Source organism: Lissotriton helveticus, assembly GCF_964261635.1.
Source record: "Lissotriton helveticus chromosome 1_1 unlocalized genomic scaffold, aLisHel1.1 SUPER_1_unloc_69, whole genome shotgun sequence".
NCBI lineage: Eukaryota > Metazoa > Chordata > Amphibia > Caudata > Salamandridae > Lissotriton > Lissotriton helveticus.
In genome coordinates this window covers 931,103-954,622 of record NW_027611713.1, presented here as the reverse complement: position 1 = coordinate 954,622, position 23,520 = coordinate 931,103, and the positions used below count along the sequence as shown (strand labels likewise).

At 45.3% G+C, this 23,520-nt stretch overlaps 1 protein-coding gene across 1 annotated transcript in view; it reads left to right on the top strand.

Moving 5' to 3' along the window:
• Window positions 1-23,275, top strand: part of LOC144806389 (uncharacterized) — a 44,619-nt gene extending 21,344 nt beyond the window's left edge. Inside the window, exons 2-3 of the mRNA XM_078672752.1 lie at window positions 18,652-18,723; window positions 19,960-23,275. Coding sequence (XP_078528878.1) covers window positions 21,076-21,954 — 879 coding nt within the window. The 5' untranslated portion in view covers window positions 18,652-18,723; window positions 19,960-21,075 and the 3' untranslated portion in view covers window positions 21,955-23,275. The remainder of the gene's footprint in view (window positions 1-18,651; window positions 18,724-19,959) is intronic.
• The last annotated feature ends 245 nt before the right edge of the window (window positions 23,276-23,520 follow it).

The following is a 23,520-nucleotide window of genomic DNA, read 5'->3' as shown; positions in this document are numbered from 1 at the left end:
CCCTCATGGTGAAGAAGTAATTATGCCTGCCTTCTCAAATCAAATTCCAATTCATAAAAAATACACACTTGCTAGAAAGTGGGCAGTGGCTCTAGCACCTGCTTTATATAAAAATCATGTAGGATGGGATGAGGATTCTCCTCCTCACAAAATCCAGCTAAAATCACAACCTACTGCACAAAGGCAGTACCCAATTAAGCAAGAAGCTAAAAAACAGGTAAATGAAATACTAGATCAGCTAGAATACCAGGGGGAGATTGAAACTTGCACCTCACAAATGAACAATCCTTTGTTTCCGGTCTCCAAACCAGACAATTCATATCGTCTAGTTTTGGATTACCGACACCTTAACACATGTTGCAAAACTTTTGCAGTACAAAACTCACACAGTGCTGCACTAATGAATAACATAGTGCGCAAAAAATACAAAACAACCTTGGACATCTCCAATGGATTCTTTTGTCAAAACATAGCACCAGAGAGCAGATATTTAACTGCATTCTCAGTAAATGGCACTCAAAAACAATTCTGTCGGTTAGCCCAGGGGTACAAGAACAGCCCGGGGGTATTCTCAGCGAGAGTAACAGAATTACTACAACTATATGATGATGAAGCATTATCTTATGTCGATGACATTTACTTAACAGATGATGACTTGGAGACTCACTTGAAAAGAGTGAACACCATAATACTTGGGTTCGCAGCAGAGGGTTACAAATTCAACTTTAAAAAATCCAGAATTGCCCATCTGACGGTCCTGTTCGTAGGATATGAATTATCAAGTGTAGCCTGGCTTACAATCTTCTAGAACTAGAAGAATTAAAAAATCTAGAATATGAAGAAACATACCCTCTGCCAATCGACATTCTGCCTCTACGACATTACGCCTGTGTAATCTATACAGACGGACATGCTCAACCCTCCGTTTGGGGAGAACAGGCATACAAACCCACATGTGAGATTACAAAAGAAGTGTGCGCGGAGGTAAACTAAGACCTCTATTAACAAAATCACACTCAGTAGAAACTAATTCAGAACTACAAACTGAAATAATAGCATTGAAAATGGCGCTAGATAATGCGGATCGCGAATTCCCGACACTTATAGTGTCAGATTCATATTACTGCGTCAAATCATATAACAGCGATTTGCAGACATGGATTCAAAACGGTTACAAAGATGACACAGATGCACCAATAAAGCAGAAACTACTCTGGGAACAAATAGCTCTTTTACAAAAAGAACTACCAAAGACTCACGTGACTCACTCACTGAGTCATCAGCGTGTTGGCGTTCACGTTGTAGGGAATTCATTGGCTGAAACAGCCACAGCGGCAGCCACTAAATCGGCTCCCGTAGTTCGAAAAAAGCGTACATTAAAATACATTGACGGTGAAACAGTGCTGGCGGTGAAAACGTCATCAAAAGGCGACTGCTCAGCGTTACCGATCAACTATCCACTCAATTATACATACATAATCGATGCAAACTCCGTCCCTTTTGCTCGAATCCCTGGAGTGGGGGATAGAGTGATTCCAAACATGGACAGGAGAAACTTGTTAATCGCAGACGCACATATGGGCGAGGGTCTCAGACACCTCAAACTAAAAGATTCTCTGGAAGAATTACAATCACGGTACTGGTGGCCAGGCATGAGCCTACATCATACCATGTTTGTAAAAAACTGCCCAAACTGCAACAGAAATCGCAGTGGGGAGAGAAAAAATATAATACGGTGGAATCTGACTGCAGATAATATCACCAGTAAAAAGCAGGGCTTGCGATTAACATATACAGGCTAGTTCCACTTATAATGTAGATCACCAGCACTCGGCTGACGTCCGGACTGTTATACAAAGATTTGCGAGTCTAAATGGCATATACGCTAAGAGCATGCTACGTTCGACCACTGTTTTCACTCAAGCCCACCAGCCTGGGGGGAAACATGGCCGAATGAGCACAGTCCAGCGGGAATCTTCTCACTTCCTTCCTGAGGGTACGGGATGGTGTAAAGAAAAAACCAAGGCAGAAAGCAATCTATAACGGAAAGGATATTAGGTTCGGGAGCTGTGTGGGTCAAACATCTAATAAGTGTCCAACGTAGTCTCAATAACTTGCCAAGAAATTCTCTGAAGGGATTCAGTGCGTACGAATTATTATTTGGAACTAGGATGATTATCTCTGACATTGATAGTTAGACTTCAGTGGTGAAAGAAAAAAGCTTTGATATCAAAGACCGTTTGGCTATTTTGCAGGACTTAAACAAAACAAGAAAAGACCTGAGCAACATAAAGTTGAAACAACAGCCAACAACCACTGAAGAACCACCACCTGTCCCAGCAAGACCTGTCTGGATTCCAAAAGTCGGGGATCTAGTCAGGGAAAAGATCGCGGTAAAGAAGGAATTTGGGCCTTCTTACAGAAAAGCAGTTCCTGTCTTGTCTGTCAACGGGACAAGATCAGTTGTACTACCGCCACTTGCTGGTAAAAAGGAGAACCGAGTTGTATCCATCGACCTGGTAAAACCACAACATGTGGCCGATAACAAACAGTAGGCCAAGTGGACTCCCAATAAGTAGCAGAACACCAAGGTTTGCTACCAGTACAGAGGTCCTAACGAAGAGGCTCATCACATTCGAAACGCCTACAGAAGAACAACAAGGACTATGCAACAATGCAATAGAACTCAGACCTCTGAAAACCCAAATAAAAACATTTAGCAGAGACACACCAATCTATAATGAAGTACCAAGTGAAAATGCAAGAAACAGAAATCCTGAAGCAATTGGAACTATTGACAGAACTGCATCCGGCTACTTCATAAACTTCGATGATTCCTCTGAAAACTTCAGTGAATCAAAGACACAGCCATCATCAAAATCCTTTAAAGACAAAACTAAGGAACTTTTGAAAGAACTGAAAGAAACATATCTGATTTCCCCATGGATGGAATTTTGGGTGGGTTTTGGTGCATTTATCCTCATACTTTGGCTCATCATGGTACTTACTTTGGGACGCTTCATTGAGGGAAAATATGCTAAAATGGACACAGCAAGCCAGAACATCAACTTGGTCCTCAAACCACACACATCTTCACACGTCGAGAAAAGAGAACTTTCTTCAGCCAACTTCACAGCCAATCCGATACCTGGTGGGGTAGCCTGGGACAACACTGACTATGAAATTTATGGTCCGGTCGAGATCCTGAAATATCCACACCAAATTAAGATCTCATTGAGTGACTTTGCAAAACCAAACTCATTTGCTGATGATTGGGACTTCGAAAGTATTAATAATATGATGTCTGACTTAGTAATGTCTGCTAAATTTACCAAACATGATTATTTGCAGGGTTCTACAAATTATGACAGTATGTATTGCTATAACCACTATGGTAATCACTTTTTACATAGATCTGCACAACCTAGAAATGTGTTAAATTATAATCAATGGGAACATTGTGCAACACCTCCAAAAGGGAGCTCAAGAACCGTTTACGACAAATATTCATATTTTTCAGGTTTTAACACAAGTAATGCTGAAACATTTTATTTTAAATTGTCAAACAAGACAGGAACCAAAACCATGATAACCAACACAAAATTGTTATATTCAGACTCATTTTTTGCACACATGAATACCTTTGGATTTGATTATTGGGACAAAAAATGTTGAATTGAAAAGTGTTTGGGGTACAAAAGATTGGCAAGTACAGGGTATAGAAGCTTTGTTTAGAGCCTGCATGATCCCAGAACAAATGATATTTTGAAATGACACTGTTCAACAAACCACCTGTCTTGGCCTAGCCAAAATCAAAGATTTAAATAACCCGTCTATTCCAAAGCCAACAATGTTTAGCAACACTTCTACAGATGAAGAGATAGACGTAAACCATTTATTAAACCAAAACAGAACACATCCTGATTGGAAACAGTGGTTGATCTGGCCCACAGATACTAATAACTGTCAAGACAGATTCCTGAACAAAACACAGGGTTTCAAAATGAACAGGCCAGACCCTAGATATCCTCAAAGACATCACCCAGGGATAATAACCACCTACAGTGTGGGCAAATTATGCCTTCAATGGCTACAAACTTCCACACTGGCTGAAATTAAGCAACACCTAACTTTACTTACTGATGGTGCTGACTTGCGTGATTTCACTTTGGGACCACGCAAACAGCGTCAAAAGCGTTTCATAGCAGCCTCTGTATATGCAGCATACAATGAGGCCTGGAAGGTTAATCAAATTGAAACAGCAGAGAGAATACGGGAAATTGACCGTATTAATTTGGAAAAATCACTTTCTGTAGTGGACAATGGGTTAATGACTCTGTCCTCCAGAATTTTTTCATTGGACAGCATTGTGTCTTCAGCAATCGATATATTATCGCAAGACTTACTGTTATTACAACATGGTCAGTCACAATTGCGTTCTATTGTACAGCTTGGCTGGACGTTACAAAATCTGCGTTCAGGCTATGTGCCTTGGCGTTTAATCAACACAACGTCACTATTCCAAATCTTTAACCTTACTGATAGACAAATCGGTATGGCACAAAAGGGTGCTGATTATACAATCTTGAGCATTGAAAAACTAGAAAGATTACCAATGACAATGTCAGAACGACCTGTCAGTGAATGGATAATACACGGAATCATAAATATTCCAATCTCAACCTTCAGGTTTCAATACTGCCAAAAATATATACAGGCTGGCATGTACGAGAAATTGGGAAAGGGGTACCTTAAAACAACATGGAACCTGCCCTATTCACATGCATGTGTCAGTAATAAAGGCCAGAAAGTGTTTCTTAGTGGCAACAATTGTGCGATGTCACTAAGCGGCACGCTTCTGTGTAACGGAATTAGTTTGCATGGAGCCTGTGAAGGGAATTCATACAACCTTTCATGTCACCAGCAAGGCGCACCTGCAACTGAAATAGAACCATTCTTTCAAAGACTCTATAATGGGAGTTACATTCTTATTGTAGACCGCAGATGTTGTAGTCTTATGCCCGGGACTCCTTATCTAGTTACTACGACTGCGAAGGTCAAGTGCTGTGGACGCTCATTGTTCCCCAGCTCCTTCCCAGACAGGGAGGCAAGGGCATGGCCCGATTTGAAAATTACTTCTATTCGAATAGATACTTTAAGCAGAATGAAAACAGTCCTTCTTCAGACGCCTACCAGGCTCTCGTAATCAAAAGAAACGTATGATCTACAAGTCGCAAGGACGACTGCAGAGATACATACATTATTATCAACTAATTCCCCCGTACATTTCGCGGAAATCCTGAGTGAAATCTTAAATATTTCTGATACCAATGGGGTCTCAAATGTATTTAAGACAGTATTTTCGATGGCATTAACACCATTCAAAGCCATACTGGGTATTTTTCCAGATTTCGTCCATTCGATTTTTGGCAGACTTCCCCTGATCCTGGGACTAATTGCAGGAATCCTATTCTTAGTCCTTATTTTTCGTTATGGCAACCCATGTCACAGACAAAACTCTTGCGACAAGGGAAGAAACAATCCTAGCCATTGGATACCGGGACCGGATATCAAAAATCCTGGGACTCTCCCGGCTTAGAGACCTAAACATGACTTGGTTTCTATCATTTCGACCAATGTGGCAAAGATGTGTTTTACCTGTACTGAGGTGTCTGCTATGCGGAGAAGAATGCGTGTTAGACACCTGTCTGACGCTACAATCGGATGCGCCGATGGATGCAGAAACATTGTTGAGCCCGATTAAGTTCATGCTTTGTGCTGCCCTCAAAGGCTACCAATCCTGATGACGGCATTCGTGGAAGCTTCACCACTACGATTGATGGGTAGTGAAGTTCAAGATGAAAGCAGCATCGAACAGGTACGACCTTCTGTCAGTAATACAAATCAGAATGTCAATGGAGACAATCATGCGCAAGAATGCATGATTACACCTATTTCCGAGTTAGTGGAACTTTCCAAGGAAGCTGTTGACAGTTTTTTCGAAAGCCTAAATGATATGATGTTCTCACCCGAACAGAAATAGAGACTTTTGAGCAAGCTCGCACACGGCGTTCCCTGAATTCGGCCTTCAACTTTAAAAATAAAGTCACATGAACATTTTCGCTCCAGTTCAGGGACAGCAGTTTTTTCAGCAGCCCCAAATAATTTTGCATATTTGTCGGGACACTATCTTCTGCTTAAAGTAAGAACTATTCTTAAAGAACTACGGTTTCTAAATTTTAGATAGCTTATAGACATTAGCTGCCCGCTGGCATGTTCATAAATATATTTTATTCTGTGATGGAATGGTCTCGAAACTTTTTTCTGTAAGACATCATTTCATGTGTAATTCTCATATACCAAATAAGCAATAATGTATACAAATGCAATTACTTTGGCATTTTTCTACAGCTTGAGTGCATACTATATATATATGTCTGCAATTTTTCAGTATATTTGAAAGTTTCAAAATGCATTTATGTATTTTGGGGTGGTAAGGTATACACACTACTCTATAGTATGTTGTACTATGTTATACTATGCCTAGATTAGTAAATATGTCCATAGTTAGCGTGGAGTGGGTGTCATGTATTCCTATCGGTTCTGAATCGATCCCCCTATTCCTGACCCTATTCTAGTTAAACAAACCAACAAGTTAACTAGCAGTCAGCCCATGAGGCAGAAAACCCCCATGATGCAGATACCGTTATCTGACGCAGTCACACTACGGCACAGGAACGTGTTATCTGATTAGGTCATAACGCTTGCGATCTAATTAGACAAGCGATATTCCTCCAGCCCCTGATAAGGCATACGGAGTTCTCATAACAAATCAAACCTATGACAACCTGGGTAAAACCCTGCGGCCATTGTTTTGATTTCACCGAGAACTTTAGTAAAAGAATGTGCTAACGAGCAAGTCGTATGACATCTTTATTGACGTATCTATGTCCATCCTTACGTCAATCTCGGCACCTTAAAGGTATAAATATTACCGATCTTGCCATATGCAAACACACGCGTGGTGACGAGACGGAGCAGCCATCCTTGCCGAAGCCGAGAGCAGAGCAGACCCCGCTGGCAGCAGCCCCGCCTTTCTGACGCACTGAGAGACGCGCTGCTTTCTCCTGCCGAGAATCCAGCACCGGCGTTTCCGGGTAGCCCTCGCAGGCAGCCTGGAATATCGAGACCAGAGAGAGAGATACCATTCCTCATTCATCCTAACTTCCAGGTACAGAACTGAATAACCCCTCACAGAGAATTCTTTAGTTATTCACTTGGCAAAAACAAACTTAACTTAAACTGTAACTTTCTATTCCCGCCCACGCATTAGACTTAGGTCAGGTACACGGGGTAGGCGTATTTAGAAACACCAGTTGAGTACGTTTAGTCAAATGTATATGTGTATGTAAATATATTTTATTCATTTTAAAACATCATATGGCTTAGAAACCATATCAATGTTTTTACAGTATTACTTTATACTATTGCTTTTAATGTATGCACTTAACTATAAGTATCGCAATAATATCGATCCATTTCTCTTGTACGAGAAAAGAGACTGATCAATAAATAACACCTTTTTATTGAACACGCCCGTCTCTTCCTTTTCTCTACATTCTGATGAGACTAAGAATGCACGTACTGACTGAGTAAAATAATTTGCCTTTTGTTCACACGACTCTCGAGATTGACTCTTGATTAGGGGAGAGCAAAGTTGTCATGTTCTATGGTTGTCAGAAACTAAATCCCTTCTTGTCTAATCAGGGAAGTTAATTCCTCCTTGAACATTCGAGAAAGTTTCTAGCGAACTCTGAGCTACGCTGGCAAACCCAAAACTTAAGTCTAGTATCGACAGTAGTAGACCTAGTTAACATCTGGCCTAGGCCTTTACTGCTGTAGGTATTATTCCAATGCGCAGAGCCTATTGGGAAGATAGGAACTACACTACAATACGTGGGAAGGAGTAAGTGAGTAGCAGTTTAAGTTAAGTTGGTTGTTTTGCCAAGAATCTGAATCAAGAATTCTCTTAAGGTTTTAGTCAGCTCCGTACCTTGGTTTTTAGAATGAAGGAGGTCTTGTATCTCTCTCTCAGGACTCGATCTCCCAGTAACCCGCAAGGGTGACTGGAAACACCGGAGCTGGATTTCTCGGCAGGAGAAAAGACAGCGTCTCTCTCAGTGCGTCAATGGGAGGGCGGCTTCCTTCGGCTCTCGCATCAGCTGGGCTTCGGGCAAGTAGATAGCCGCTCCGCTCCAAACCACCACCGTGTATTTGCTTACGGCAACGTTGGTATATTTATACCTGGAAGGTGGCGTGTTTGATGTAAGGTTTGACATAAGACGTCACTAAGAACTAACAGTATGTTCTGGACTCCAGGAGTTCTTGCGCAAATCAAGACAAAAGCAGGGGGAATTCCCGGTCTGCTGGAGGCTTGGATTTGTTTAAAGAACACGTTGTACTTTCTAGGAATCCATGGGAGTAGCCTTGCCGTATTAGTACTGCATTGGCTATGACTAAATATGGACATGATTCTTATGCCTTTATAAGGATATGTTTTGTTATAACCACATAAGGGCATGAATCGGGAATATTTAATTAGGGACCTAGATCAATTCACAACACCAGAACCAGTCTTGAACACATGCGCAGACAATTTGTTAAAGCTGTCCTGCAGAGGGGCAAGCGCCTGGGCATTGGCCGAAGAAAGGAGCTCGTCAACCTCTGCAGGAGTGCGTGCCTGGGGGGGCTGCACCTCAGCAGAGTGAGCTGATACATAGTCATGGTCAGAAGGTGACTGCATATTTAATGAGGGCCGGGCACCCATAAACAGATACACCCAACTAAATTATAAAAGGCTCCCCCCAACACGAGTGCCTCTAGAAACAGGTGAGTAACCAAAATGTTAGACTTCAATGTACTACAGAAGTGGCTGTGAAGACTTTCACATATATTCAAACTTTTATTTTTTTTAATACAACCAGGCCACGCTTATTATTAAAGGGCAAAGCCCGTAAAATAGACCGCCATGCGGTGTCAGTGCTGGGAGGGGGGTGGGGGGGGCAGAGCAACACAACAGACGAAGCACCAGAAGCCTCGGAGTGTTTCACCACACGTGCGCGAAGAACGCTGTGGTGAAGCTGAAGCACCGGCCGTGCGTCTATGGAAAGACAGCACCGCACGGCGCACTGGCTAAACAGAGACGCTCAAGACAAGCCTACCGCGTCAGCTACACAGCGGGAGAAACCCGCAAGCAATACAATATAAATAAAAGCTGTCACACAAGGAAACTGCCCCCGCAAGTCCCAAATACGCAGTTAAGAATATGCAAAGGGACTTAACGGAGGGCAGCAATGAAGAAAGAGGACGGACTTCATCGAGGGAGCTGCTTTATGTATTCGGCTGGACTATGATTGGTGGACTGGCTCCCATGGTTACTGTTGTGCCTCATGGGATATGTAGTTGGCAGCCTGTGTTTTTTCTGTTTCTTCTAACTTGCTGTTAATAAAATGAAGAAAGGACATGCATAATCCTCGCCTCCGCTTCCTGACATAGAATTCAGGATTTCAACAAAATCCTTTAGTGATTAATAAGGATTTTCCATAACTTGCATCTACACTAGGAGTTTCTAGTGGACTGAATCAGACACAATGACAGCGCCTGAGACGGGAGAAGGATTGCATGCTTGGTGCAGTCCTAGAGGTCACCCAGAGTGGCCCTTTTGTAGAAGAAGTAAATGGGAATCCAGCATCACTTTTTTTTATTTTTTTTATTTCTTTTTTATTGAGTAATGAAACAAACACGGTCAGTAAGTTACGTTCAGCTTCAGCCCGTTACAGCACCAGGAATACATCCGAAATGTATACATTACTCACATTTATAGCAACAATAAAAACAGTTTAGTCCATGTCTTCCGAGCCGGTCTGTGGGACATGAGGAGGCTCACATATGTTTCCCCTAAAGTCATTCCAGCTTGATCATACCTCTCCCCATTTGCGGGGGCATCCTCTCGCTGTATATACAGTCTTTTCTTGCAGCATGCACCAATCCATGTCGCTTTGCCAGTCTGTCAGTTTTGGTGGATTTGGGGCTCCCCACAGTCTAGCAATGTTTCTCTTCGCCACCATCTGCCAACGTGTCACCCAGATTTTCCCCTTTGGAGGCAGGTCCGTGGGCTCCCAAATGTTCAGGAGACATCTCTTAGCCTCCAAACGGATCTCTACTTCCCATACCTCCCGCATACACTGCACCACTCGTCTCCAGTATCTTTGCACCTTCGGACAGTCCCACAGTATATGGAAGAAGGTTCCTGTCCCTCTACATCCCCTTCTGCAGAGCCCTTCTCCTCACCTCCCCATCGCTTGTAGCCTAGTACATGAGATATACATTCTGTGAAGAATTTTCAGTTGGATTAATCGCAATCGGGCCTAAATCGCCACCTCCCTAGGGGAGGCAAGAGCATACATCCATTCTTCCTCATCTATCTCCAGCCCGTCAGCAACCCATTTCTCTTTTAGGGGAAGGAGCGTGTCTGGGGGTTGTTGATTAGCTTTTTGTATGTGAGAGAGATGGCGTGGTCTGTAATGTGTCCATCCAGTAATCTGTCTTCGAGTGGGGAGGTCTGAGGCAGTTTAGTCTCTGGTGGAATGTTCGCCTGCAGAGAATGTCGCACTTGCATGTACCTGAAGTGTTCGGTCTGAGCTAGGTCGTATGTGTCCTGCAAGTGGGCAAACGTGTGGATTCCTTTAGGGCCCCAGATGTCTCTGATTTGTGAGATTCCTATCAGGTCCCAGTTACGGAACCCCTTGGTGTGCCCCAAGTTGCCAAGTTTTTCGGAGGCCCATAGTGGAGTTTACATAGTAAGGACATCTGACCACCCTAGTTTCCGCTGAGCAATGTGCCATATCTGTACTGAGTGTTTAGTTGGTCCTGTGAGTTGGTGTTTACCCGGCTTGGAGTAGAGTGCGACCTCATAATTCCCCCCAGGAAGTAGCCATCTGTCCATCCCGTACCCGGGGTCGTTCCCGTCACTGTATGTACCTTGGTTGATCGCTGAGAGGTGGGCGGCCCAGTAATATTTGCGGATGTCAGGGAGGGCGATTCCACCGTCGTACCACCCCAGTGTGAGTTTGCGCAGTGCGATTCTAGGCGCCCCTGCCCATAGGCGGTCACGCTGCGCCGCTTCAACTGCTACAAAATACGAGTTGGGTACCAGGTCTGGATAGTTCTTTAAAGCGTAGAGAAATCTTGGCAGCGCCATCATTTTAAAAAGGGCCGCTCGGCCCAGCAATGACAATGGAAGTTGCCGCCAGGATTTAACGTCGCGTTGGAGCCGTCTTAGAGGTGGCAGTAGATTTCTTTCGTACAGTAGAGTCTTGTCTGTGGAGACAAAGACTCCTAGATATTTGAAGCCGTCCTCCACCATTGTTATGGGACAAGTGGCAGGGAGCCTTGGGGGGTCTCCGTGGAGTACGTAAAGGTGGGATTTTCTCAAGTTTATCCGAAATCCGGAGTTTCGTCCGAAGCTCGTGAAGATATCAAGCGCCGCCATGACAGATCTACGCGGTCTGGAGAGGTACAGAAGGATATCGTCGGCGTATAGGGAGATCTTGTCCTCCCATCCCTCCGTCCATGCTATCCCTTTGAGGTAGACGTCCTGCCTTATCCAGGCCGCGAGTGGTTCAAGGGAAAGCGCGAATAGGAGGGGAGAGAGAGGGCAGCCCTGTCTAGTCCCTCTCTCAAGGGTGAAGACCTCGGACGCCTTACCATTTACCACCACCTGGGCTAGCGGTTCAGTGTTAAGGAGACGGATCCAGGATATAAAATTCGGCCCAAAGCCCAATTTACGAAGTACCGCGATCATGTAGGCCACTCTAGGGTGTCAAATGCCATAGTGGCGTCAAGAGAGACCACCACTGCATCTTCTTGCAACCTATGTCGTTGCCCGAGTACCCCATTAAGACGTCAAATGTTGAGTGCGGTGTTGCGGTGGGGCATGAACCCTGATTGATCCGGATGGACCAGGGTAGGAAGGACCGATTGAAGTCGATTTGCCAGTGTTTTGGCCAACATTTTGGGCTCTGCGTTGAGCAGCGAGATTGGTCAATATGAGGCACAGGACTCTCTAGGTTTCCCCTCTTTAGGTATTGCCACTATAGTTGCTAGGCGCTGGTCTCGTGGCAACAGTCCCGCCTCTTTACTTTTTTCGAACATGTGTTTTAGGTGGTTACTGAGGGCATCCGGCTTTAGCTTGTAGAGCTCTATTGGGAGGCCATTGGGTCCCAGGGCTTTTCCCGGGCGGAGGTCGGCTATAGCGCGTTGAAGCTCAGTGACCTCGAGTGGGCTCTCAAGGGTTTCTCGGTCTTCCTCCGACAGACAAGGCAGTCGGATATCTGTAAGGAGGGCTACCGAGTCCTCCTCTGGGCGGTCGGACTCCCGGCTGTAAACCTGTTTATAGTGTCATGCAAATTCGGCCACTATCTCCCGGGGTTCAGTTACAACAGTCCCTGAGGCAGTTTGTATTTCCGGCACTACTTTATTGGCCTGTTGTTTTTTATCGGGCCATGCTATAAGTTTCCCAGCTTTGTCGCCCTGGTCTTATAACCTTCCCATCTTATGTATGGCTGCTGTTTTAGCTTCCTGTGTAACTAGTTCCCTATATTCCGTTGTTTTTAGCTGCAGTCGATGTTGTACGTCAGTCGCCCCAGTTTCACACGCTTCCCTCTCTAACACCGCCAGATCTGCTTCCACTGCGGCAACCTGCTATTCTTTATCTTTTCTCTTACCTGCGATGGCCGACAACGCCTCCACCCTGATCACGGTTTTAATGGCCTCCCACAGGGTGACTGGGGAGTCCACCTTCCCTACGTTATCGTCAAAGTATTGGGTAATTGACTTAGATAGCTTCCTACTAGTCTCCTCATTCTCTAAGTGCCAAGCGCTTATTGGTGCGACGCAGCACTCACGCCGAGTCCCGAACGTTATATGGGTAATAACCGGCGAGTGGTCAGATATGCCACGGGTGAGGTGCGTGGCTTCTCGTACCGTTGTGTCGTGTTGTAGTAGAGTGAGGATGTAGTCAAGGCGGGAGAATGAGCGATGTGGCACGGAAAAGAAGGTGAAGTGAGTATCCGCTGGGTGCAGTAGCCGCCAGAAGTCTGTGAGCCCAAAGGCTTCCAAGAAGTCAACCAGCCACTTCTGCCCCTGTGGTATGTCTCTGGGGGGGTGTCTGTCCAGGGTCCCCGACACTACAGCATTATAATCTCCTCCCATTACCAATTGACCATCAGGGAGGGAGAGAAGCAGTTTGCCCCGATCTGTGTATGCTTGAGTCTGGAGGCCAGGTGGGATGTATACAGAGAGCAGGTTCAGGTGGTAACCTTCCCATCTGCCGGACACCACTGCAAAGCGGCCCTGAGGGTCTGACTCAGTGTGATCTATGTGAAGGGGCAGTGAGCGACGCAACAGGATCCCTACACCCCTGGAGCCTGAGGTGAAGCCGGAGTGAACTGCAAGGGTGTACCCCCACCTATTGAGGGCCTGACATGTGTTCACCATGAGGTGTGTTTCCTGCAGCAGGACTGCGTCCGGCTGGTACCTTTTAATGAATCTCAGGACTATGGTGCGCTTGAGTCTGTCTCCTAGCCCGTTGACGTTCCAGCTCAGAACTTTGAGGCTTTTTTCCCATCTCCTAGCTATAACCGTTGCTGTGTGACATGACTTGTTCCTGCATTCTGGCGCCCGGGTCGATTATGACATTGCGAACTACACATGATCGTAAAACCTTCCCAACTCCCCCACCCTCCCAGCTACCTCCCCAACATTCATGTTCAATACAAACATTGATCATTACAGCATTGGTGGAGCCCACCAAACTGTTCCCGACCCCCCCAGCCCTTCCCACCCACATCCCCAACACCCAGAGCACCATCCCCCCTCCCTGCCGCCCTGGTCTGCGGGTTTAGAACTACCCACATCCCCAATTAGCAGAGTGCCTTTCGCCCCAGAGACACTCCCCAAAGAGGAACCTCCAACAATGAACAATCCACCCTCCCCTCAGATGGACCTGTCACGTGAAGCGTGCATTGGCCCGGCCCCACCCGCCACCCGTGCCCCCCCCAACCTCGAAGTGAGGTAGTTCATAAGTCCTGCAACTCGGAATTCCAGTGTCTATGTTTAGTTATGATGTCATATGGGCAACTAACCCCCTGGGTCAGAATCTAAGAGTCAAAGGCAACAGATCAATACATTAAAGTGACACTTATCGGCTCTGTGAGTCTCGCGAAGGCCGTCTTCGGGCGTCCCTCTGCTGTGTCGTTCAGGTCGGACTTGCGGAGCGGGATCTCCAGGAGCATTGACTTTGGCCATCTCGTTTAGATCCCCCGGCCGCTGAGCCCAGAGATGCGGTCTGAGTGTCTCTCCAGTTCTGGGCCTCCGCACCCTCGCCCGTCACGGCCACCTCCTTGTCGATCCATTCCTGCACCTCCGACGGCGACGTGAAGAAAAAGGACTTTCCTCCCATGAGAACCTTGAGTTTGGCGGGGAAGAACATCATGTATTTGATACCTTTTTCTCGGAGTGCCCCTTTCACACCCGCAAAAGACCTCCTCTCGCGCTGGACCTGGAGGGTGAAGTCGGGAAAGAATCGAATTACGGCGTTCTCGTAGAGTAGATCCCCAGATTGTCTGGACGCCTGAAGGACAGCGTCTCTGTCTCTGTAGTTGAGGATTTTAGCAATAATTTTCCTCGGCGGCGCTCCCGGTTTAGGTTTGGGGATGGGCGCCCGGTGCGCGCGCTCGACGGTAAAGATTTTAGACAAACGTTTTGGCTTGAGGTGCTTAAGGATTAAATCCTCAACGAACAGCTCCACACTGGGCCCCTCGAGGTCCTCCGGAACTCCAACCAGGCGTACGTTACTTCTTCTGGCCCTCCCTTCCTGGTCGTCCAGCCGTATCGTCATCTGACGGTGTTGATGGGCCAAATCATTGACTCTCTTTTCCAGATGCTTCGTAGACGCCCGCAGGTCCGCAATGTCGGTCTCATTAGCCTTTGTCTTTTCCGAGGTTTCATTGAGGTCAGTCCGGAGAAGGTTCACCTCTATGGCCATCTTGTCGATTTTAGTTTCAAGGGTGGTGCCCAGTGCCTGAATAGCCGTCATAATACTGGCCAGCGATGGTTCCTTTGGACTCTGCTGGCCGCTCGCCGGTACCTCGGTCCACGGCGTACCCCTCTGTACTGTGTATTTATCGAGATTGTTCGATTGTGCGGGTGGACCCTGCTTAGGCCTCATGTTGAAGCTGGCAACGAGAAGCAGACCCGTGGGCCGGGGCGGTGTTCTGTCGTCACAGTGGGTCGCCGGCACGCAATGCAATAGCTGGTACAATGGAAGCACTCTGTGCTCGTCCCTCCATTTTCCAGCCCCCCAACTGGGCCGACGGTCAGGAGAGGATCACCAGGGCGGATAGGATAGGTCAGTGGTATTAGGGAGCGCCTCAAAGTTCAGGCAGTGTGAGGCGATCGGCGTGGACACCAGGGGCCATACTACCCAGCCATATGGCACCTCAGTGGACCACAGGCAGAGGCGGAACCACCACTGCCACGGCAGAGGCAACACGATCATCGGGCCGGGGCTCCGCAGGGTCCCAGTCACTCCCCCAGGCCAGCTCGCCACTTACACAGTATCTCTGGCGCTGCACGAGGCCTCCGCCACCTCCTCAGGCCCATGCGCCGCAGTCTCAGGTCCGCCGACACTTCACCGGGGGCCCCTCGGCCCAAAATGTCCTGCCCTTACAGGGCACCACGTGGAGGATGTCGGGCGCGCCCCGGTGGGCGAAGTCGGCCACTGGTAGACTGGCCGCAAGCTGGGGCCGCAGTTCCCTGCACGCCGCCCCCTCACGTGGCAGGAGTGTCCAGCCAGGGGTCTTACCGGCTCCGGGCCGAAGGTCTGCGGCCCATGCGGCCTCCCCCCAGCGCGCTCCGTGAAGCAGAGGCCGGGCGCCCGCCGCAGGGCCAAGTTCGTCGCCACCAAGACTAGGCCTCAAGCCGGGGCCTCTCGTGGCGCGGCACGCCGGCCGCGATGCAGGCACGTTCCGGGGCCTCTCCCGGCCCGCTCTGGCGGGAGCCATATCTCGGTACTGGCGAGACGTAGAGGAGCCGGAGGCAGACCGCTGTGCGCGGCGGGGTCAGGGGAACTTGGGGACACTGGTCATCCGCGCGAAGCAGCGGATTATGTACGGCTGGATCGAGGCTGAGGGCTCAGGCCGGCGGAGCTCCGGGATCAGGCGGCCATTACAGCTGCCGCCAAGCCACGCCCAGCATCACTTTTAATCATTAAATGTGCTACCCGTTCCACAGTCAGACTGACAGGAGCTCCCAACCCATCCCTCTTGGGAAAGGAGTCCAAGTTGTAGGCATTTCTAATAAACAACTGATGAGCTGTCAGCAAATGTTCCCGTACAAATTGGGTCAATGATGAATGGCCAGAAACTTGTGAGGGAATAACCGTGTCAAGTGACTTGAGCAATTTACTGTACACCGGATGGTGTTTGGTATTCAAACACAACGTCAAGACTCTAAATTACATTCGGCAACTCAAGAGTTAATTTGTTTCCAGGCTTTACATAAGAGTATTTAACTCCAGATTTAAATTGCACAGTAAATCAAGAGGCTTGGAATTTTACAGGAAAAAAATGTGAATTGATTGAAAGTGCAGAGCCAGCTTAAATCACAGTGAAACCGAATGCAGTGTGTCCACACACTCCTCAGTACAACCATACACGTGAAGCAGAGGAGGGCATATACCTGTCATTGATAACATTTTTAAGCAAGGCATTCTAAAAGAAGAGATATGGAGCCCATGTAACTCTACTATCACGGGAATTAAATAAACAGGTAGAAAAAGGAGGATAGTAAAGGACCTGAGAAGAATTAATACTAGTGTTGTCCCATGTTGCTGTATTGGTTGGTAGAACATGCAAGATCCAATGCCAATCTCCTGCTTTAAGGTGAAGAGTCATAATTAATTATTCATTTTGTAGGTGTGTTTTATTAAATTACATTTTGTTGTGCTATGTTTTCATGAACATTCATTAGTTGTTGTCATTTTTACCTCATCATGAACCATGTCAATAATGTGTTCTCTCTGTCTAAAAACTTATAAAATGTACTGTTTTGGGATATTTGTTGCAATTGTTTTATTTTACCCTTTTCCAAAATGCAGACTACATGTCAGTCCTCTTACTGATTTTGTACGTAAGAACTTTTCCTTGATTTTGAACTAAGCAGATTCTATGTCAGTTTGCTATTTGATATTATAGAAAAAGGTTTTCTTATTTCTTAGCACACATTTGTTGTGGTGGTCTGTCTATTGACTTTACATCTTGAGTTATATCAGAGTCTGCAAATATTAAGATGATTATTTCTCTGACTAAGTAACCATTACTTTAAATCTTTAATATGACCTTACTGCTTGTTGTAACTCCAAAGCTAAATGCAAGTGCCTTTACCAAGGGAACGGTCCTTTAATGGGCAGTTTTGCCTGCTACGGCTGACTATAAGGTCATTACACTGTTTGCCCCATGAGGGCATAATGTGTTAATTAATAAAATAAAGGTGTCCCAGAGACCGAGGGGGTCGGAACACCTCCGGTACTCCGAAACCTTTGTTTCACAGTTGTTGCTGTGAATGTGAAACAGTTAACAGCCGCATGCAGGACCACAGGGGTGAAATGTTGAACAGTCACAGCAATAGCTGTGAAAGGAGGCTGAAGTCAGACCCTGGTTCTGCCTGGGCTCGGCTAAACTGTTTTCATCATTCAGTTGAGCCGGGGAGATGCAGGAGATGAGCAGAACCCCCCCTCTTCCTTCTTAGATACCAGTGACACTGCGAACTATGAGAGGAGGAAGGGGGAGGCTCCTGTGTGCCCCGCTGCAGGCTCTATCTTCTGCCTTCTCCTGCCCAAACCATATATTTCAGAGAGGCAGAGGCTGTGTATTAGGACATTGTAATGTTGAGAGCAGCGGGCCTATATCAGGTTGAATAGGCTGCTGCTCCATTGTCTTCAATGGAGGTCTCAACATTTCAATGTTCCAAGCTTTGTCTCGTGAAGGATTTATTTATGCTGACCCCCCGCATCATCCCTTCAGATAAGTTATCGATAAAAAGCACCAACACGTTGATGCTTTGTTGCTTCCATTGCTCAGCATTCAAACTCTGCACCAGCTTGAACGTGAATTGCTTTTGCTCAGAGAGCATGGTTTGTATAAATCTAAGAGTCTGGTTGACTGATTTATGAACGGTGGGCAGAATTATGTACAAGGACTTTAACACACCTTTGAAAACCAGATTGTTTTGATTTGCAAGTTTCATGGTCTGTAAATGGAAAGATGGGGGTTATGAAGACTTGGACTGGATTGTTAGGGTTTGTTCTCTGAGACTGTGTGTGCACTCTATATTCACAGAGACCTTTTCCAGCAAAGGATCATGGTTCTTGAACCCAAAAAAAAAATATGTATTCATAACCAGAGTTGCTTGACAATGGCATCCAGAGAACAAGAGATTCTTTTGTTTTGTAAATTCAGGACGGTTATTTGTAAAATGGGATAAAGTGTGATTGCCGTCTGATGCAAAACCATTTCTTTACTTCCTTTCAAGGTATTCTGGGATGAGCAGGCAGTGCAGCGTGGGTGCCACCCTCGGAAGAACAAAATATAATATAACTGTCAGGTAAGGATTCCTATAACTCTACGTTTCCTTTTCCCCTGTTTCTTCTTTCTCTATTCCCTTTCTTGATCTCTGTTTTTTTTGTCTCTTCAGCTTCCACATTTGACTCCCTCTGTGCACTATAAACTTCTGATAATCACCTGATGGATCCACATTCCTCCTGGTACATGTTGGGAGTATAGTGCAGGTCCAGTTCATTTTAGGTCAGTTTTACCCACCAGTTCCTTAACAATTGGCACATTTGTCTCCTCTTCCAGACCACATGATACCATCCTCCCTCTGTCTGTTCTTTCTGCGTATTTTCTCTCTGGATCTGACTTCCATCTCTTGGCGTCCTCCCATCCTGCCCTTTTTTGTCCTGTCTACTACAAGCAAAAGACACAGTACATGTGCGTGGACACACATGCACACAGGGCTTGCTATAGGGTGGTGCGACCGGTGGAACTGCTCCTGGTGCTGACCTTGGGGGCACTGTATTTAGAAGTAACTTATGGGTTCACAAGCATCTGCTGAAGAGTAGGGGTGGGCTCAATTTGAGTAGTTGCTCTACGCAAAGGTTGTCGAAATGGTAAAAAATCTCCGCGAGCGCACAAACGTTCAGCGAACACACGGAATTGCTTGTTCCACCCGTTCACGTTGCTTTTTTCCTGTTCGCGAATGCTGTTTGCGTGCTTGGGGAGAAATATCTCGCAAACAAGCATTTTGAAAGCGCGAGCAAGCAAAAAATTCCTCGAAACCGTCGAATCGCCGAAATTTTGGCAATTCCGTGTTCTCCACAGAACGCGAAATTACCCAAATGTTTTGTGTTTTTCTTTTTTTGACCCTTTTTGCTTTCCTTTACTGTTGTGCTATTCAATAACATGTCCCTTCCTAGAACACTCGAAAAAGGAATAGATTAACAGTCTAGGTGGGCAGGGGACTAAATAACATCTAGTAATTTATTACAAGAATTACAAATATCTCACTATGTTCCCAGCCATTGCCACAGAAATTGCAATTTGATAGTGTGGCTGCTTCTGAGAATCTGCGTTTCTTTCTTAAATATTTACTTCTTTTGCTCTCACATCCTTGATTTCCAGTGATCACAAGCTCCCGATCAACACTGTTTCACCACTATCAGAAATGCAACTCAAACTGATTTCCTGTCTTATTTTTGTTAATGCTTTCTTTGTGCAAAGTATAAAGTCACAAATATTTTGTCTTTGTGTTCATTTACAATTTTTGACTCCATTTCTACAGGTGACAGAAGCATGAACAGAAAAAAGAAGGTTTAAATTTAGTGAAACACAACGAAAAAGATTATTTCAAGGAAAGTTAAAACATTCTCGAGCTCTAGAGAAGAAACACATTCTATGTGCCAGGAATGGTGAGGATGTTGGAGCGGAAGAAACTGGTGAATGTGAAAGTTGTCAACTCCCTAAAGCAAAATGATCATAAATGTTTACCAAGTGTCAGTAACTGAGATTAAGGAGAACATTCGCCACAACTGATACCCACACAGAGCACTTGAGAAAACTCGTGTTCCAAATTCTGTTTGATGGTTTATGAGAACTGCATTGGAGACTTAAACCCTCCCCAACAGATCAGCATCCGTGGATGTGTTGTGATGTGACAGAACCGTCAAAAAGACTAATATCCCCGATTTACAAGTGCAAGCTTTTGACTCCGTCTCCTGTGATTCAGAGGAGAGAAAAGATTGTTTAAAAGAAACAAATTGTAACTGCTCTTTATTAGATGTTGTTTCGGCAAAGATGCCGGATTATCATTTCCAATATAGGAAGATTTTCCCCCACCAACTGTCTCTTCGGTTGATCCGAGTAGTTTCCAAGTGGCCTGAACCTTCCAAAGTGGATCATGTACTTGTCTTAGCCACTGAGCAAAAACAGCATATACTGCTACAGAAAGTATAAAAGGGGCCAGTGTTACACTATTGATAATTCATAAACCACCCTGGCATGCCCTAATTACCTGCCATTACTTGAATGAACAAACATACTTAACAGGCAAACACTAAAGCCCAAAGACCTTATAAGTGCCTTTAAAACTCCTAAATCAAATGTGATAAACTAGAATACCTAAATGAGACTAATTAAACTAGACAGAATTCACCCGGGCATAACTTGGAGAATATGAATCCATGAGGAGCATCTTAGTAAATACAAGGGGCTCCTCAGTGAAAGTTTATAAGACAAGTTAGATTGGTGCCTTTAAAGGTAGGAAAATGATCTCCAGGAAAAAACTATAATTAGTTAAATACATATGTTAAGAAGAGCATCTGAAATTTATTTTAGAAGTTAATGCTGAGTTGTAACAAACAAGTACATGATCAGAAATCAGATTCAGTCTTAAGATGGCATGTATCCAGGAACAAACCCAACAAAGAACTCGAATGAGAGCAATGAATGTGAGAACAGCTTTAGCCATCAATCCCACCTCACTAAACATGAGAAAACTAGCACTGGACGAAAGCCCTATCAGTGTCCAGAATGCCAGAAAGGCTTCACTCATAAATCCAACCTTACGGTACATGAACGAACCCACACTGGGCAGAAACCGTATCAGTGCTCTGAATGCTGTAAAAGCTTCAGTAGCAAATCCAATCTCACTTCATATGAAAGAACCCATACTGGGCAAAAACCGTATCAGTGCTCTGAATGCTGGAAAAGCTTCAGTCATAAATCCAGACTTACTGCACATGAAAGAACCCACACTGGTCAAAAACCTTATCAATGCTCTGAATGCTGTAAAAGCTTCAGTCAAAAATCCAGCCTTACTGCACATGAAAAAACCCACACTGGGCAGGAACCGTATCAGTGTTCTGAATGCCAAAAAGGTTTCTATCACAAATCCGGTTTAACTCTACATGAGAGAATCCATACTGGGCTCAAACCCTATCAGTGCTCTGAATGCCAGAAAAGCTTCAGTCGGAAAATAATTCTCACTCACCATGAGAGAACTCACACTGGGCAAAAACCTTATCAGTGCTCTGAATGCCAGAAAAGCTTCAGTCAGAAATCCAGCCTTACTGCACATGAAAGGACCCACACTGGACAGAAACCTTTTCAGTGCTCTGAATGCGGTAAAAGCTTCAATCAGAAATACAACCTTACTGTACATGAAAGAACCCACACTGGGCATAAACCATATCAGTGCTCTGAATGCCAGAAAAGCTTCAGACAGAAACAGGCTCTCACTAGACATGAGAGAACTCACACTGGGGTAAGACCTTCTTAGCTCTCTGAATGCTGTAAAAGTTTCAGCCGGAAATCTGGTCTCACTCAACCTGCGAGAACTTACCTGGAAAAAATCTCGTCATTGTTCTAAATGCCAGGGAAGCGTCTACTGGAGATTCAGTTTCATTCAACAAGAGAGAACCCACAATGAGAAAGAAAATGATCTGTGCTCTCAATGTGACAAAAACGTTAGTTGTAAATGTAACCTTTCTACATAAGAGAGACAATGTGGGAGAGTAAAAGGTGCTCACTGTGAACCCTGAGGAGGAGCTTTCAGCATCACAAAACCTTTGCATGAAGCAGCCACAAAGACATTGATCCGTTGTTTGTCCAACAAACCGTCTACTGAGAAAAGCTCACAGTGTGGGATGGAAATGCTTGAATTAACCTCATTCTTTTGTAACTATTTGTGGCCTCATTCCATTCAGCGTGTTGTGTTTGCTGAGTGTTTATAAGCCATGACTGACCCACAAAGTCCATTTGATCCTGAACTTTGAGGCCACGCCCCCAAGGGTCTGGAATGCATGTAACTTCAAACTGTTTCCATCCTAAATGAGCTTCACCAGGGGGCTGCAGCAGGAGTCCCTTTGTCATAGGTCTCTATGGGACCAACATCTGTTCATATCTGTACCACGTAGGGCTCATCATTGAGAAAAACTAAAGGTGATGGATGGACTGGTAGCTAATCTCGGCAACATCCCACCACATCATTCTCTAGTCCTGTGTAACTACAGACGAGGCCAGCCATATGCAAACCATTCTTGGCTCCACCCTAAATAGTCCTAATGACTTCTGTTCCAATGGGATATGGCCTCGTATTACAAAGATGCATACGAGTGGCCTCTTTCCATCTTCTTTTTGTTTCAAATGGAACCTGCTATCCCCTTAACCATGCCTCAGGCCTGCCACGTTCCATGCTTTGGCTCTTATCATCAACCTTGAACCATCTCCATAACTTGGAAGCACCGAAGAATGTGCAGCTGTTGTAACTGCTTGAAGTTTCCCGCATGTTGATGGCCCTGGATTCAGGTTCAACTTGATAGCCCAACTCTACTCTGTGGGAATTTTGCACTTCAAGCTACTTCTGTGCAGCTCGTCACCTTCTGAGACTCATTCAGCCAAAAACCTTGCTTCAAATTCCAGTGTTAATCATCACCAGAGACTAAACGTATCTTTGTCCTCTCGAGCATAGCTACCGAAGTCAGCTACAATTTTGTAGGTGACTTCCTGATTGATTCAGTTGATCTGCTTTTTTTTTTATTCATTTACCTTTTTGTTTGGTTTTGACAGTGGTTTTGCTAATTAGTGATGCTTAAATCACAGCCCTCCTTTAGATTGTGCTTCTGAATAATTATTAAATATTCTTTTTGATCTAAACTTGGTTTGAATCTTAAAGTTCCTTGTCTATTTTTAATAAACTGTATTGAAATTTGTGACTTCCACTGTTTTTCTTTACCTTCGAGTGCGCCTTAGGCCATACTGCTCAAGCCACGTTACCAAAAGCGAGCTAAGAACACTTTAGTAGAAGAGACATTTACCTTTGCTGACCAAAGTTTGGGAAAATCAA